Genomic DNA, 16,469 nt, shown 5'->3' with positions numbered 1-16,469 from the left:
TGAACCATTCAGTCGGCGACAAGTGTTAAGCGCACCACCGCGTCTTCCCTCCCTCATGGGCGTCTGTACACGCTCGTTTGTGCACGTGGGTGACTCCCTCTAGCACGTGGGCGTGTGAATCAGTGCGTGGGACCCCTTTTATCCTGATTTAACTTTCATTCGACTATTTTTCATCTCGATTTTGGTACTCATCTAAATTTAACTTGATTTAAGACCTATCAGCAAACTTTCATGTGATTGGAGCTCCCAATTAGCCTAAAAGTAAGCTTCGTAGGGCACGCTCCATTCCGATAAGTAACCGCACAGAATTAGGAAGTAATACTTGTAGGGTGCGCTTGGTTTTGCATGCATGCTAGAGAAAATTACCCCTAGGTGGCTAGATCTAATGATTCTCTGTACTTATGAAGTTAAATATATATATCTTTTGGACTTGTTGCCCTAATGTGTTTTCACACTTGATGTTTGTATGCTTGCTGGACTATCTTACTACTGCTTTAATCTGTCATACTATGTTGGCAAACGAGAGAAACTGTGTATCTGTGATCCGAGTGTTGATGAATGTTAACGCTCCGTTGAGCTTGTATGACTGCATGAATTTTTAATCATACATAAGCTCCTGTTGAATGATTGCGTGAACTTATGATATGAATGATAAACTGTAGTGTTGTGTTATGCCTAGGGTGTACTCTTGTAGGGGTTTAGTTGGGTTTAGATGGGGGACCCTCCCGATGTTACGGTCAGTGGTGTCGTGAGGGGCGCTTAGAGGGAGAGACTCTTTAACCCTAGATTGTTATGGACTTGAAACTCTTAATTGAGTGAATCTGGAAGTCATGGCCCTAAACTCAATAGTTTTAACTACCATTGAGACATAGAGAACCACGTTAGGACCCTGAAGTGTAGAGAGTTAATCCCTTAGTCGATAGTAGCTAGTATAGCGTTCGAGTATACTCCACTTCCCTTCCTACTCTAGTGTGGTACTGTTGTGCTAGGCGAGACGCCAGTTAAGGAGGTGTTACTCTTCCCTTCCTACTAAGGTATGGTACCGTTGAGCTTGGTGAGACGCTATTAGGGAATTGTTACTTAGTGGTAGATCGACTACTCTGCATGGGGATCCGTCTTATGGTAAGATGTTGATCACGAGGGTGGGTCAAGGTCGCCTGCATGATGAGTTTGTCCTGTGGATGGACGTTGACCATGTAGTGACTAATTCTAGATGGGTTGTACGAGGGGTACATGTAGTTATGAGGGAGCACCTCATCCTCAAACACTGAATATCGCTTCAAAGGTTAAGTCCTTCCACCCCGTACTGTGTACTGAGAGTACCGAGATTCTAGGGCCTAGAGCATAGTTGGTGGTTCTCTCCTAAACTTGGATGCGATTAAGAGCCTACACGTAGGTTGCTTACTGAGTATATTTTTTCACCCCGATTCCCCTTTTTTTTTTTTTCAGATACCGGTCGAGGTGGGTTGTGATGGAGTTAATATAACACATGCGAAAGCAATTTAGATCTTAAGGATCTCTTAGAACATCAATTATAGTTAATAACTAGCATGTTCATAAGTATTAAAACTCAAGGTGTTGGAGTACTCACCTTTTATAGTTCAAATTTTTTTTTCCTCACGAACCGGTTTCAAACCACCACTAGCGTCTTCTCCACTATTCTCCGGCCTTAGAATAGGATTGTGGAATCTGGTGAGTGACTAAATTTGAGAGGGATTTAGTATATATGAAGAGAGAGTTTGTGAGAGTTTTTCTCAAGGTTTTTACTAGGGAGACCTTCCATGTACCTTGATCACTCTATTTATAGAGTTATGTTTGCATGTTCATACAAATTTGAGATCATCAAATTTTGACACTCAAAATTCCACTCAAATGTTTGAGATTATGTGGCAAGCATGCAAGTTTGAGTTAACCAAATTTTGACACTCAAAATTCCACTCAAATTTGTGGGATTTATTTGGCAAGCATGCAAGTTTAATTTATTTGGCAAGCATGCAAGTTTAATTTTTAATGTTAAACCAAATTTTGACTTTCTTCATTTTTCCATTAAAGTCAACATTTTGACTTTCTTCATTTTAATTCAACAATTAATTTGAATAATTAATTTCAAATTAAAGTAATATTAAATGATTAATTAACGATTTAATTAATATTTAATAGTAAATTGAATAATTAATTTCAAATTAAAATAATATTAAATGATTAATTAAACAATTTAATTAGTATTTAACATTAAATAAAATGTCAATCCCAATAAATACCAAAACATTTTGATTATGAATCCCTATTTGTAATTAAATTATTTAAATCTTATTTAAATATCTCCGATTCTTTCTTTTTGTTTAATTCATAATTAAAACAAAAATGCGGTTAAATATATCGTATATATGTAGCGCATATTCCCTAATTTGAATTCGAACTCACTCATCACACTATTCTATGGTTTAGTCCGATATGAGCTAACAGAGGGACCTAATGGACCTACAGATAATGGGCTCCAAAGATCCGAGATTAACTGGCTAAACTCATTAACCTTGTTAACCAACATTTGTCAACTACTAGGACACTCCACTATAGCCTCGTAGTTGCACTCCCCTCATTATAGATATATTTCTGTCCATTTGATATAACCACGATTAGTAAGTCGATCCTTCACAGGTTGTTCGTAATTAGAGATTGGTCAATTTACCATTTTATCCCTAAAGTTACTTCTTGTTCCTTAAGTCTCACTAATCCTCTAATGAACAATTGGTTTGTGGTCCAACCACCAAACCGAATCCCTCTCGGGCAAATGAGAGGGTGGGGCCCCTTGTTCAAGACTTGGAGTAAGTACTTAAGGGAACAACCTCTCTACTATCCCTAAAAGCGGGTAGGAGTGAATTCCATCTTACACCCTATGTCCCCAGCTATTCACCCAGTCTTTCCCTTGAAATGGAAGGCTCATTGAGTCGGCGAACTCGAGCCACTCTCACCCATAAAAATCTAAGGATAATTCCAAATAAACAGGAGTTCATAGTTAACTCAGGATTATGATCGAGTTACCTAGGTCATCGAATGAAAAAAATTAGTCTCAACAGTAAACGACATTATAAAGTGAGAGTGATTTTATTCATGGTTCTATCTTATGCAATACTCATTGCATAGGACGCCCCCACTCACATGTCTCCACATGTACAATTTAGTGATCACATTGTTTATATCATATATAAAAGTGGGCCACATTTATAGTGTCCCTAGGATAAGGTACTCAGCCTTATCCATGTACTATAGGTTATTTTGACTATATACTTAAACTTGATCCACTCTTATGTCTTTACATATAGTTCAAGTAATCATAATATATCCAGAGTATTCTTAGTTTATTGGATTTAGATTAATGATCATAAAATTCACTTTATTTAATAACGATCTTTACTGAATAAACATCAATAATAACTTTATTGAAAATAGAATATGTTTTTGCTTACAAACTGTGAGTTTTAGAATATAAAACCCAACAGGGAGGTGTTAGAGAGCTGCACTGTCACAGAGGGTTGTCGTTCCAGAGTGTCAGTCCATTGTCGGTCTTTTAGAGTCTTTTGTATTTCATTTTTATTTGTAATTCCTTTTGTAATAATTTGAAACAAAACTTTCTCTCTCTTTTGTTTTAATTAAATGGTATTTTTGTCTTTTACCTTACTTTTCTTTCCTTTTACTTTCTTTTTGTTTATTTGTAATTCCCGATTTTTAATCTGATTTAAGTCTAACTTTATTTAGGACCTATCAGCGAACTTTCAAGAGTTTTGGAGCTCTTAATTAGCCAAAAAAATAAGCTTCGAAGGGCACGATTCATTCCCGTAAGTAACCACACGGACGAATTTATGAAGTAATACTTGTAGGGTACGCTTGGTTTTGCATGCATGCTAGAGCAAATTGTCCCTAGGTAGCTAGATCTAAAGATCCTCTGTACTTATAAAGTTCAATTTATATCCGTTGGACTTGCAGCCTTTATGAGATTTAGTACTCGATGTTTGTATGCTTGCTGGACTATCTTTCTACTGCTTTTATCTGTTCATACTATGTGGGTGAACTGGAGGATTTGTGTATATGCGCTCCGGGTGTTGATGGATGATATTTCTCTGTTGAGCTTGTATGGCTGTATGTGTTGTTAATCATACATAAACTTATGTTGAATGATTGTGTGAACTTAAGATATGATTGATAAGTTGTAGTGTTGAGATATGCCTAGGGTGAACTCTTGTAGGGGTTGAGTTGAGTTTAGTTAGGGGACCCTTCTGATGTGACAGTCTATGGTGTCGTGAGCGATACTTAGAGGGAGAGACCCTTTAGCCCTCGACTGTTATGGACTTGGAAGTATTGATTGATTGATTCTGGAAGCCAAGGCCCCTAACTAAATATTTTTAACTACCCTTGAGATTTAGAGTACCACATTAGAAACCCGAGGTGTAGAGAGGTGATGATAAGCGCCAACAATGTTGGATTTTGCATAGCTAGAGGTTCTTCTAGAGTCCTTGCAAACGTTCACAAATAGGTTAGTGTACGTCCTACCTCCTCGTATACGTAAGCTTCTAAAATATAAATGTAAGCTCCTAACTCCTCGTATACGTCCTACACTTCCGTTGGTGGTTAGTTCCTATTGGATCATTTGACACATTTGAAAGTATTTCACAAACATAACTAATTTTCAACTATTTGTGAAATACGGCTTAAAATGATCTATTTTACCTTAAACGGGGTCAAAATTAAGTTCGAGAGGGTCAGAGCGGTGCCGAACAGGTTAGAAATAGGTTTTCCAAGCCGAATAAGCCACCGCGGAGCTAATTGAGCTGCTGGAGCCAAGGGCTTTTTGCGCCAAAAGCTGACATGTAACACAATCAGGAGGCGATGAGAGTGCAGACAATCTTGGGTTGTCGGGGTGCAATAATGGGTCTAGGCTCAACTTTGTTGTTGGGCTGCGGTTTGTTTCGGTGGGCCTAGGGTTAAATCGTTTGGCCAAGAGGGTTTGGGTTGTAGCTTCGGGTCGCTTGTGACGAATTAGGCCGAGGCGTGGACCGGGCTAGATCGAGGCAATGACTGTCTTTGGGCCGAGGGGTTTTAGGTTGTTGGTCGAAGCTCGGGTCGGACTTTGTCTCCCCACCCGATTACTAGAGAGTTTTCTGACAACTCGATCTCTCTCATCGATCATGTCGTTCCAACAGCCTTTTTCCTTCTTTTTTCTCTGTTTTCGAGTCTCCTCCTCTAAATCTCGTTTATGGTGTTTGTTTGGTTCGTAAGGGCCTAACACTTTCGGATCTAAGAGTATTCAGAAATCCGACGGTGTACGACGTGTAAACAACGTCGAAATCTATTCCCGGTGTGTGTAAAGGTCTCTGGGACTGTTTTTGTTGTGTAAATCAAAGGTTTTTACATGGATTTCATCAGGTTTGGCTTCATCGGAGCTTCGTTGGTTCCCTCTCTCTCTCTCTCTCCCTCGTTTTTCTCACTAGTTTTTCTTCTTGCAAGTGTCTTGAAAGTTGCTGAAGGTCGGGTTTGGTTCTCGTGGTTATCCCGACGTCGGACGCGCTTCGTTGGTCCTGTGCGAACGAAAACTCCGATGTTCACCGAAGTTATCGGTCTTGCCGACAACCGCAATTCTTTTTATTATTATTTTATTTTTTATATTTGATCCATTAATTGATGATTTAAACTAAGATTTTGGGTGGTAAATTGTAACGACCCTATTTTCCAACTGAAATAGAGTTGCTACCATATGCATGATGTGCCCCTTTTTATGCCAAAACATTTATTTTAAATAGTTCATAAATGCCATGGAATTATACATTAAAAATAAAATCCTTAAACCAAACCAACGACATTTAAGAAATGAAAAATAAACAAATTAACACAAACTAGGAAAGAAAACAATATCCTATATTAATCTAAGACTAATAAGTAAAATAAAAATGTAGCTACCCTAGTACCGGTTTCATGATCTCTAACATGACGGCGCTATCATCTGTATAAGGGTGTCTTGCCTTTACCTAAAATGTAAAAGTTGTACATGACTCGAGTATTTTAAGAAAGACTCAGTGAGTAACCCATTATTGGGCTCATTGAATGCAATCACAGGCAACATGAGATACCTATCCTTTTATCATAGCATATCATGGCCTTAGGCAGCTTTTCCATCTGGTTAAGTTTGAATATGTAGTACTTCTCTACACATTTCCCACACATGCGAGCATGGGTCCACTAGGCGAGCTTGCACACTCCTATTTCTCCCCCTCTATTTTACTTTGTTAGGTTCACAATTATTTTTGCCAATTTTAATCAATTCTTAAATTACATAGACAATAAAAGATCGATTTCATGTCTCTCCCATCTTTTCCATTAAGAGTTTTAATGGATTCTTGAATTACACACAACAAAAGACAAAAGGAATTCCATATCTCTCATTGTTTACTTGTCTCTGTATTTATTCAATTTTTCTTAAATTTTGTTCACAATTATCTTTGACCAATTTTAAAAATTTTTGTGTGTTTCTCTAGTTTTTTTTTATATGGTTTATCTTTCGCCAATTTTAATCAATTCTTATTTCTTTTTCACTATTTTAATGTTGGATTTTCATTTTCTATAACCAATAAAATGATAACAAAAATCTAAATAATTCCTATAAAAGAGAAGAAATTATGAACTTTTCTATTGATCTCCTCTTGTTAAATTGGATCTACTTTTCTTTTTCTCTTTCAAGTAAATCAGACTATCTTGTTTCATTTTCTTTTAAAGGAATGGCAACACCTCTTTTGTGAAAATTATCATTTTTTTTTTTTTGTTAGCAAAATTGTCCAACAGTTGGAGTAGGCATTGAGAAGAGATATTTGGGGGAAGAAGTTGTCTCATATGTGTGGAGGGATGAAATTAGTTACAATTTTATTATTATTGATGGTTTTTTTAAGCTGGTTACAAATATTATTCTTGATTTATAAAACCAACTTTTCAAAAATATAATTTTTAAAAATTTTAAATAAAAACTGGTATTCCTTCTATCTTTATCTAAAATTTATGTACTATTTTGATATAATTTAAACATATACATATACTTACATAAGTAAGTACATATGCTTTAAATATTTTGTTTTAGTTTACCATTTGTGCTTTAGGAAAACTCCAATGGCACAAGTTTAGATAAAAATCCTCCCATTTAGATACCCAATATTGTAGGAGATGCTTAATTAATTTTTATGGAGAATATGAAGTTAAAATTCTAGTATATCACATTGAATGCTTAGAAAATACATGCTAAATAGTTGTTGTCGATTACAATTGTAACTACCTCAAATTTTTTACTAAATTTAAGGCAGAAATACTTTCATTTAAACTTTCATAAAACTTGACCTTCATCTTAAAACACAGCCATTGACGTACGGGTTTGAAAACACCTTTAAAAGACGACACAACAAAAGACTAAACAAAATAAATAAACATTTAAATTAAAGACATCTCATTCTAGCCTAAGTGTATGAAAATAAATACGACTACCCTATGCATATTTCACGGTCTCAAGTTGTGATGTCGTCGTCAGCTGTACACGAATGTCTTGCCTTAACTTGAAACAGAAGTGGCTTAAGTATTTAAATGCTATTGTGGCTTTAAATGCAAGAACATGTGAATGCAATGACATGACCTATCTTTTCAGTCTATTTTCCTTCAGTACTTTTCTAACGGGTAACTTGGATGTGTACCATATACTCTACGCACAACCCATACGTGTGAGTATGGACTCACTAGTCAGTTCGCACACTGCTGGGCCACTTTCCTTGTCGTGTGAGCAAACTCTAGGAGCTACTTAAACTGGACACCGTTAGAATTAGTAACCATCACGACAACATTAGGTTAAACATAATGTTTGTTTTCCTACCTGACAGTCGTAGCATTATGATAAACATAATGAACGTTTTTCTGCTTGGTCATCGTAGCATTATGATAACCATAATGATTTTTTTCTGCCTCGTAACGTACATGTCCGTACTATCGTGTAGGGTAAGGGGTATCCCCCAATGCACGAGCACACAATAATGCATGAGGTACCAACATTTTTCCATTTTCATTATCATTTAATACAACCCCGCTAGCATGTCGTACATATCATATCGTTTCTCATATCATTTCACATATCATTTATCATATCTTTTATGCATACGTCGGAGTTGTATTTTATGTTAGTTCGTTGTTTTGCATGTCAATCACATCATATCATTCAAATTACATAAATATTTCATATCAAAACATTTTATGCTTCAAGACTGAACAATTTTCATCATGTACACATCATACCATAACATATCGCATCACAAAATATCATATCATAAACATGTCAATTATCACATATCTCACATCATAACTTATTTCATATCATTTTCATATCCATCATTCACATGTCATATCATAATCATATCATATCTTAAACCTTTCGTTGTCATATCGTTCCGTAACTTATCAATAGCCTTAACATTCTTATATCTATCATAATCATACCATTACATGAATGCACCTTAGCCATATCATTACAGGAACGTATCCTAACACTATCGTTCTATCAATCTATCATAATCCTTACTTTTAGAGTAATCCTAACGCTATCGTTCTATCGTTCAATGTTCATAGACTATACATGTATTAGAGTAATTTTAAAGCATCATTTTAAGTATTCTTAAATGAATTTTTTTGAAACTCGGAATTTCTATATTTGTGTTGATTGGAAAACGACTTTAAAATTCATTTTTCTCATTGGACTTGGTGGAAAGTAAATGAATTTAAATACATAATTTTATTAAAAGTTCAAAATATTTTTATGATTCTGATGTTTACCGTAGCGAGAATTCTTGATTGTTTTAGAAGTTCTTTAACACGTAAGACGGTTGACAAAAATAATTGTTAGATAAAATATTAGTTTCTATAAATTTTAAAATTTTGTTATAAAATTGAGATAGTAATTATAAATTCTAATGTATTTATTATCTTTAGGTGGCAACATTATTGTTTTTTTTTTTTTTTTATTTAGGCACTCAAACTTAAGTAAATCTATTTCAACGTATTTTTGCAATATTTTTTTATTTGATAGGTATAGTTTATTTAAACTAATCATTTTTATTGTTTTTCATTTTGATCATCTATCTTTTCCTTATATTTTCTTTACTTATAGAGTAATCAATTCTCAAGAAGGATAGGAATTTAGTTGTATTTAGTGATGTAATAATGTTAGTTATGTTAAGATGTTACAATTTTCTTGTTATTGTTGATAACTATTTTTTAAATTATTATAGATTGATTTGTGTCGGTAGGTGAACTTTTAATATTTTTTACCTAAAATTCTATTTAATAATTATGAATTGTGGATAAATAATTTTTTTTAATTTTTGTTAGAGTTGACAACCCGATAACCCAACCCGAAAGTAGAGGGTTGGGCTGTGAAATTTTTTGGGTTGGGTTGTGTTACCAATCCAACGAACCCAAACTTTTGGGTTGGGTAAAAAAAAAAATCCCCCAACCCAACCCGGATCATGTACACCCCTACTTTTTATCTCGGTTTATTTTCTTCTTCATAGTTAGTTTTAGCCAATTTTTTTTAATGAATTCTTACTTCCTCTGTTCAAATGGCTACGACATTTCCTAAAACTCATACATGGTCCAAAAAGGAAGATTACTTAACTCATACATTTCCTTACCTCATACATTTCCTTACGCTCCTCAATGTCAAAATGCTCGATGGCATACCACACACCTTGTGCCTATAAGTCAACATGCATCTTTATCGACCATGTTGCGTAGTTACTCTTTTTGAGTAACGGGTACTGGAGCGTTGCACTCCCATCCTTTCCACTCTTTATCGTTGTCACTTCTCCTCCGATGAATTTATATGGTGACGGCATTTGTTTCACCATCTTGGGAGCTCTAATTCCAAATGTTGGAAATAACCCATGGTCGAAATATTTCAAAACAAATAACTGAAGTAGAACAATTTGAGAGGAGAGAGTTCTTGAATAGAGGAATCTTAAGCTTTTATGCTTTTCAATTTATTGTTGTGAAAATAACATACATATCATGAGTACTAAAAGTGGAGAAAGTACAACGATCTCCTAAACTTTCTCATCAAATTAAGAAATGCTCACAAATCTTACTAAGTAAAGACTAATAATTTCCCTAAACAATTATCCTAAAATTAATGTAGGTTAATAACTTTTTTTTCTAAGTGGAACTTATTAACTCACCGTTATAATAAATTTTTTTAAAAACACACTTCTTTATCTTACTGTTTTATTTATCATACTAAAGCATTTTACATTGGATTTCTAGTTCTTGCCCAAAAGATCTATACTACATATTTGACAATGCATGATATATTACTCTACCTAATAAAACTCATGCCTCTAAGGTGCATGGACATCATTCAAAATTATATGCAGACAACAAAATAAAAATAACTACAAAATATGGATACATGCTTCTAAGTAAGACATTAAGGTTGTAAAGGGTGTGTTCAAAGAATTTTCTTGTCGTTATGCACCGTTAGAGGAAGCGTTCTCTTCCTCTTCTATCACATGTGAAAATTTGATGTGACCCATTCTTTAAAAATTTCCTCCAAAAAAATTTGGAAATACTTCTGCGGTAAATCTACTATCTGTCGAACTATTTTTGCTACAAGTCTGCTATCTGTCTACCTACTGCTGTATGTTTGCATGTCTGCTCCAACATTCTATTTATGATGTGTAGCAGCCCCTCTCTTGTCACTCTTGTTGTCTTTTCATTTCAAGCTTACCCGATAATGCACAATGATTATTTTCTATCAATTTCTTTATTCCATATGGATTTTTTTCTTGGAGGGGTTAGCAAATTTTCTAGGACGAATTTGGATCTCTCCATTCTAAAAATTTTTCTTTGTTGTTCGTGTCATTGCATATTATTGCATGAAAAGGTGTACATGATTTTAAATAAAATAAGACCAAATGCAAATGAAGATGAACAAGAAACTATGTGGCAACGCGCACTACACGAAAATAAGATTTATCATCGATCACATCCTAATGCACTAAAACCAATTGGCCTCCCTAATATGCTGAAATTAACCACATTCAAGTACGATTAATTCTCATACATAAGTTGACTACCTTTGGTTGGGGCATGCAAGTTGTTCACGACAAAGAGTAAAAATAATGACTAGAAAAAAATCTATCATTCCAAGGAAAGTAATGCAACTATGCAAGTGCATAAATAAAAAGAAAAAAAAAACTAACTTGGTTTCCTTGGAGCTTGTTACGTGTTTACGGTTTGTCAGCTCCTTTTTCCTCAATTGTTTTTTTTTCAGTTATCCATTGTCAAAGAAATAATTTTATGGGTGGAAATAATATTGTGAAATCTATCCCCTATATATCAAATAGCTCTACTTCTAAGGTTCAAGGGTATGTTCTCAATATATGACTTTATTGATGAATTTTTTCTTTCCTATAATTCCAGTGATTAAACATATCTTACGAGTTCATCCAATTCTAATTGCTGTTTAGTGCAATTATTCCAATTGTTGTCTTCTTCTTGTTGCTGTTTTCAACTATCAGCTACTGGATTCTTTGTCAATTTATAAATTGTTGATCGATTCTCTACTATTGCTGAATATTTTATGTTGTCATTGATATTAAATTCTATTTGTTAATCATTCATTTTCAACATTATAGTTCTGTTGTGGACATCTACAATTGTTCTTCTAGTTTTCAAAAATGCTCTCTCCAAGATAATTGGTATTCATGGTTCGCTTCATAATCCAAAATGATAAAACCTGTTGGATATATGAACTTGTCCACTTGACTTAGAATATCTTCTATTTTTCCTTCTATATGAGTGAAAGTTCGGTCTTTTAGTTGGAGGATGACATTTGTTGATTGTATAAGACTTGTCTCTTCCATGAGACGTTTTGAAAGTTTTTCCACCCTGAATTATAGTCTTTGAGAAGGGATTATTTTTTAGATGCCTTATTAGCTTGATTCTTCACATAAAAAATTGATGTTGGATTACTAGACGTTAAACAAAACTTTGTTCTTCTCCACAATATACACAAGATTCAGGTGCTGTTTGGGTCATTACAACAGCAATTTGGACGGGTGCTTTATTCATGGAACCTTCTCCCAATGCTAGATTTTGTAGAATATTAGTCACCGAAGCTAATTAAGCATTGATAGAGGATAAAGCATCAACTTCAAGTACTCCTCAAGTCTTCTTTTCTGGATTGCTTCTCACATCAGCCAATTGACAATTATTAATCAAGCGTTGATTGTCAATTGCTCCCCATGAACACCTTCATCATCATACTGTGCGCATCCCCGCTCATCATCATTAGTAGAGAATTATCCCGATATATATGAACACACAAAATGCACGAGATCCCCACAGTTTTCATTTTTAAATCATCTTTAAGATAGAACACTATACACCATTCACTTATTATTCTAAGTAACATGCATGCATTGGCATTCATATATTCATCATCATTAACATTAACTAGGGTTGTGTCTTTGAAAACTTGTCGTCATAATGCATTGTGACATTTAATACATGCACAACATCTTAATACGGAAGATTGTCATATTAAGGCATTTTATCATCATACGTCTCATCATCTTATTATTATGCATCATCGTCATCATGTCAACATCATGTACATCATCACATCATCATATAACATCAACACATCATCATTTAACGTCATCACATCATCATATAACATAAAGCATAAATGACACGTGCAAGGGCCACTAGACACGTGTCGTCATACATAAGACAAGTCTTCCGACCGAGCCGACAGAAAGACAACTTACCTGATTAGCTTAAGTTGTTGTCATAAATTTATCGTTAATGAAAGTTTGATTCTGTCTTTTGAAATCCAAGTTAACCTACGTGTGCTCATGACATCAGTTTCAAGTTCGAACTTTCATGTAACAAGTTTATAGACGGAGTTAACCATTTTTCTAGAAGATATAAGCTACTGTCATATAAAAGAATTTGATGAATTTATTTTATGTTAGAGTATTATCTGGTTTCTAGTCCTATGATATTTCAAATTCAATTATTTTTCCATGGTTTATCCTTTATAATTCTTATTCTTAGAAGTTAAGTTGTGTTTGACCGTAAACATCAAAATTGACTATTCTATTCCCCTCCTTTTTCTTTTAATTTTATTAACAATTATCTTTATCCCATTTTAATCCAATCATAAAAGGCTTCCATTTTTTATTCTCCTTGCTTTTAATTCTTTTTATAACTATCTTTCAACCATTTTAATGATTTTTTTTTTCTCTGCTTTTTTTTTTCTTTTTTTTCTTTTTTATCTTTATTCAATTTTAGTAGATTCTTCTTTTTTTACCATTTTAATGTTGTTGATCATGATTTTCTAAAATGATGGTAAAAATCTAAATAATTGAAATAGAGTAAAAGAGATAGAAGATCTAATTTTTTTTTTCTCTCTCAATTAAACCGGTATAAAGTCTTGCTTTCCTTTTTCTCTCTCACAGTAAATCTTACTATTTTTTCTTTTCTTTTTATTGCCTACCAGTGATCATTATGTTGTTGGAGGAGGTGTTGCAAAGTGAATTTGAACTTAAAATTCTCCTTTTATTTTTTTAATATTTAATTTGATCCAAATTGTAAAAAAAAAAAAAAAATAATAATAATAAATCAAAATTGTTGTAATTTTAAAACTATAATATTTTTTCATCCAAATATTATTACAGAAGTTCTCTTCAATAAATTAAAAATATTAATACTATTTTTGAAAATTTATGAATATTTTTAAACGTGAAATAAAGTTGTATTTATATAATGATAAACGTATTATTAAAATAAAAGTAGTGATAATAAGATTTGTATGTTACATCATTAAAGGGCTTGAATTAAAAATGTTCATCTCTTATTGAGAATATCTCTCTCACCAATAGCTTATCTTCTCTAGCGTGGTTGATCTTCTGTACAGTCTTCACATCACTCCATTGGCTGCGGCGGAGGGGGTGGAGAGGGAAAGAGAAACGCTGCTGGAGGTGGAGATTTAAAGAAGTTTCGCGTAGGTGGTGGCGGAGAGGGGAAGAAAAATGCTGCCGGGGGTGGTGGAGAGGGGAAGAGAAATGCCGCCGGAGGTGGAGATTTAAAGAAGCTTTGCGTAGGAGGTGGCGGAGAGGGGAAAAGAAACGCCGCCGGGGGTGGCGGAGAGGGGAAGAGAAATGTTGCCGGGGGTGAAGATTTAAACAAGCTTCGCACAGGAGGTGGCGGAGAGGTGAAGAGGAATGCCGCTGGAGGGGGCGGAGAAGTGAAGAGGAAAGTAGAAAGAGATCTACGGGAATGGTTCAGGTCCGATGATGAGTCAGCAATGGCAAGAAATGGATGAGAGAAAAGTGGAAAAATGAATAGCATAAATAACACTAAATCATTCATTTTTTGTTCTTTCTTTTTTATGTTGGGTGATTATAAAGATGGTATGAAGATCCACAGCCAATCTAAAAAAATTTATAGGAATAATGTACATTTTCAAATAGTAAATACTAAATTTGTTTTTTAAAAAATAGTAAAAAAAAAAACAAAGAAATTTAAATTTAAAAAAAAAATAGTCTAAAGTTCCAATAATACCATTAAACTTCTAATAAAGTTAAAAAAAAATTGGAGTTAATTTTTAAAAAAAATAAAAAAAAAATATTCTTATAATTAGTTAGGAATAAAAATTGTTTAAAAAAAGTACCTTTAAATTTTCATAAAAGTTTCATTATAATTTAGTTATGGAAAAAGATATTTGGGGAATGAGGTGTGAGGGTGGAGAGTTAGATGAAGTTTCATTATAACTAGATTTCAAATTAAATGAAAATATTTTCATTCTAGAATTCAAATTAAATTGGATGAAGTTTTTCTAAAATAAAATAGATTAAAATGGTTAGATATCTTTTTTTTATATAGCATAATTAGTTTCCGAAAATCATTTGTTACCCATAAATTAGAAAACTCAACCAAAAAAATATAATTTATTACTACATTAAAGTAGTTGTTCAGAAGAGTTTATAAAGAGTTGAGATTGTTTAGAAGAGTTTATAAAGATGTGAGATTTAGAGGTAGAATATTTGTGTGACCACAAAACGGATTTGCTAAAAAAATGTCAATAGGGTTTATGTACTCTTGTTGATCTCTTTTGTTGCTATTTGTCTAATCTCAATTCTCTTGAGACAAGTGGAGTGGCAATGTATTTTCTTTAGGACTTAAAAAGCATGTACCAACGGGCCGAAATCCAGCAACATCTCCTAAAAGCCCTCCCTCAAGTTTAAGTATCAAGAGGCGTGTCCCAACTGGACCTAATCCAGCAACATCTCCCGAAACACCTCCATTGGGTCTAGGAGCTAAGAGGCGTGTCCCAACGGGCACAAATCCAGCAACATCTCCTGAAGCCTTCCGTCAAGTTTAGTCACCAAGAGGCGTATCCCAACGGGACCAAATCCAACAACATCTCCCAAAACGCCTCCATTGGGTCTAGGAGCTAAGAGGCGTGTCCCAACTGGCCAAAAACCAACAACATCTCCTGAAAGCCCTCCCTCAAATTTAGGTATCAAGAAGCGTGTCCCAATAGGACCAAACTCAACAACATTCCCGAAACGCCTCCATTGGGTCAAGGCACTAAGAACCGTATACTAACTGGCCCAAATCCACCAACTTCTCCTGAAAGCCCACCCTCAAGTTTAGCCAACAAGTGGTGTGTCCCAATAGAACCAAATCCAACAACATCTCCCGAAATGCCTCCATTGGGTTTAGGCACTAAGAGGCATGTACCAACTGACCCAAATCCAGCAACATCTCACGAAAGCCCTCCCCCAAATTTAGGCACCAAGAAAAATGTCCTAACTAGACCAAATTCAGCAACATCTCCCATAACGCCTACATTGCCTCAAGGCCCTAAGAGGCGTGTACCAAATGGCCCAAAACCAGTAACATATCCTGAAAGCCCTCCCTCAAGTTTAGGCACCAAGAGGCGTGTCCCAATTGGACCAAATCTAGCAAAATCCTGAAAGCCCTCCCTCAAGTTTAGGCACCAAGAGGCGTGTCCCAATTGGACCAAATCTAGCAAAATCTCCCGAAAAGCCTCAATTGGGTTTAGGCACCAAGATGCGCATTCCAACTGGCCCAAATTGAGAAACATCTCCTAAAAGCCCACCATTAAATTTATTATGATGCCTCCTAAAAGTAGCAAGCTTAATTAGGTTCTCGATGTATTACAAAGCCTCCTAATGAGATGATTCAACTTTAGGGTGACAGACTCTAATAATGGGCGTGAAATAGAATAATTTAGTCTTAAAATCTTTTTATTCTAAAACTTTGATAATAATATTTCTTTACCTTATATTCAAAATCTCCATTACCTATGAGCATATAATTTTAATTCTACCTCATTGATTAACATTTATAATTTAACAATTATG

The 16,469-nt window shown here is 34.5% G+C and overlaps 1 protein-coding gene across 1 annotated transcript; it reads left to right on the top strand.

Annotated features, from left to right (window-relative positions):
• Positions 1-712: 712 nt before the first annotated feature.
• LOC111473691 (circumsporozoite protein-like) lies at positions 713-14,401 on the top strand. Its single transcript, XM_023119138.1, has 2 exons — positions 713-736; positions 13,994-14,401. The coding sequence occupies exons 1-2, from the start codon at positions 713-715 to the stop codon at positions 14,399-14,401; spliced, it is 432 nt and encodes a 143-aa protein (XP_022974906.1).
• Positions 14,402-16,469: the final 2,068 nt, after the last annotated feature.

This window comes from Cucurbita maxima, unplaced genomic scaffold (genome assembly GCF_002738345.1).
Source record: "Cucurbita maxima cultivar Rimu unplaced genomic scaffold, Cmax_1.0 Cma_Scf00140, whole genome shotgun sequence".
NCBI lineage: Eukaryota > Viridiplantae > Streptophyta > Magnoliopsida > Cucurbitales > Cucurbitaceae > Cucurbita > Cucurbita maxima.
This window is presented reverse-complemented; position numbering and strand designations above follow the sequence as displayed.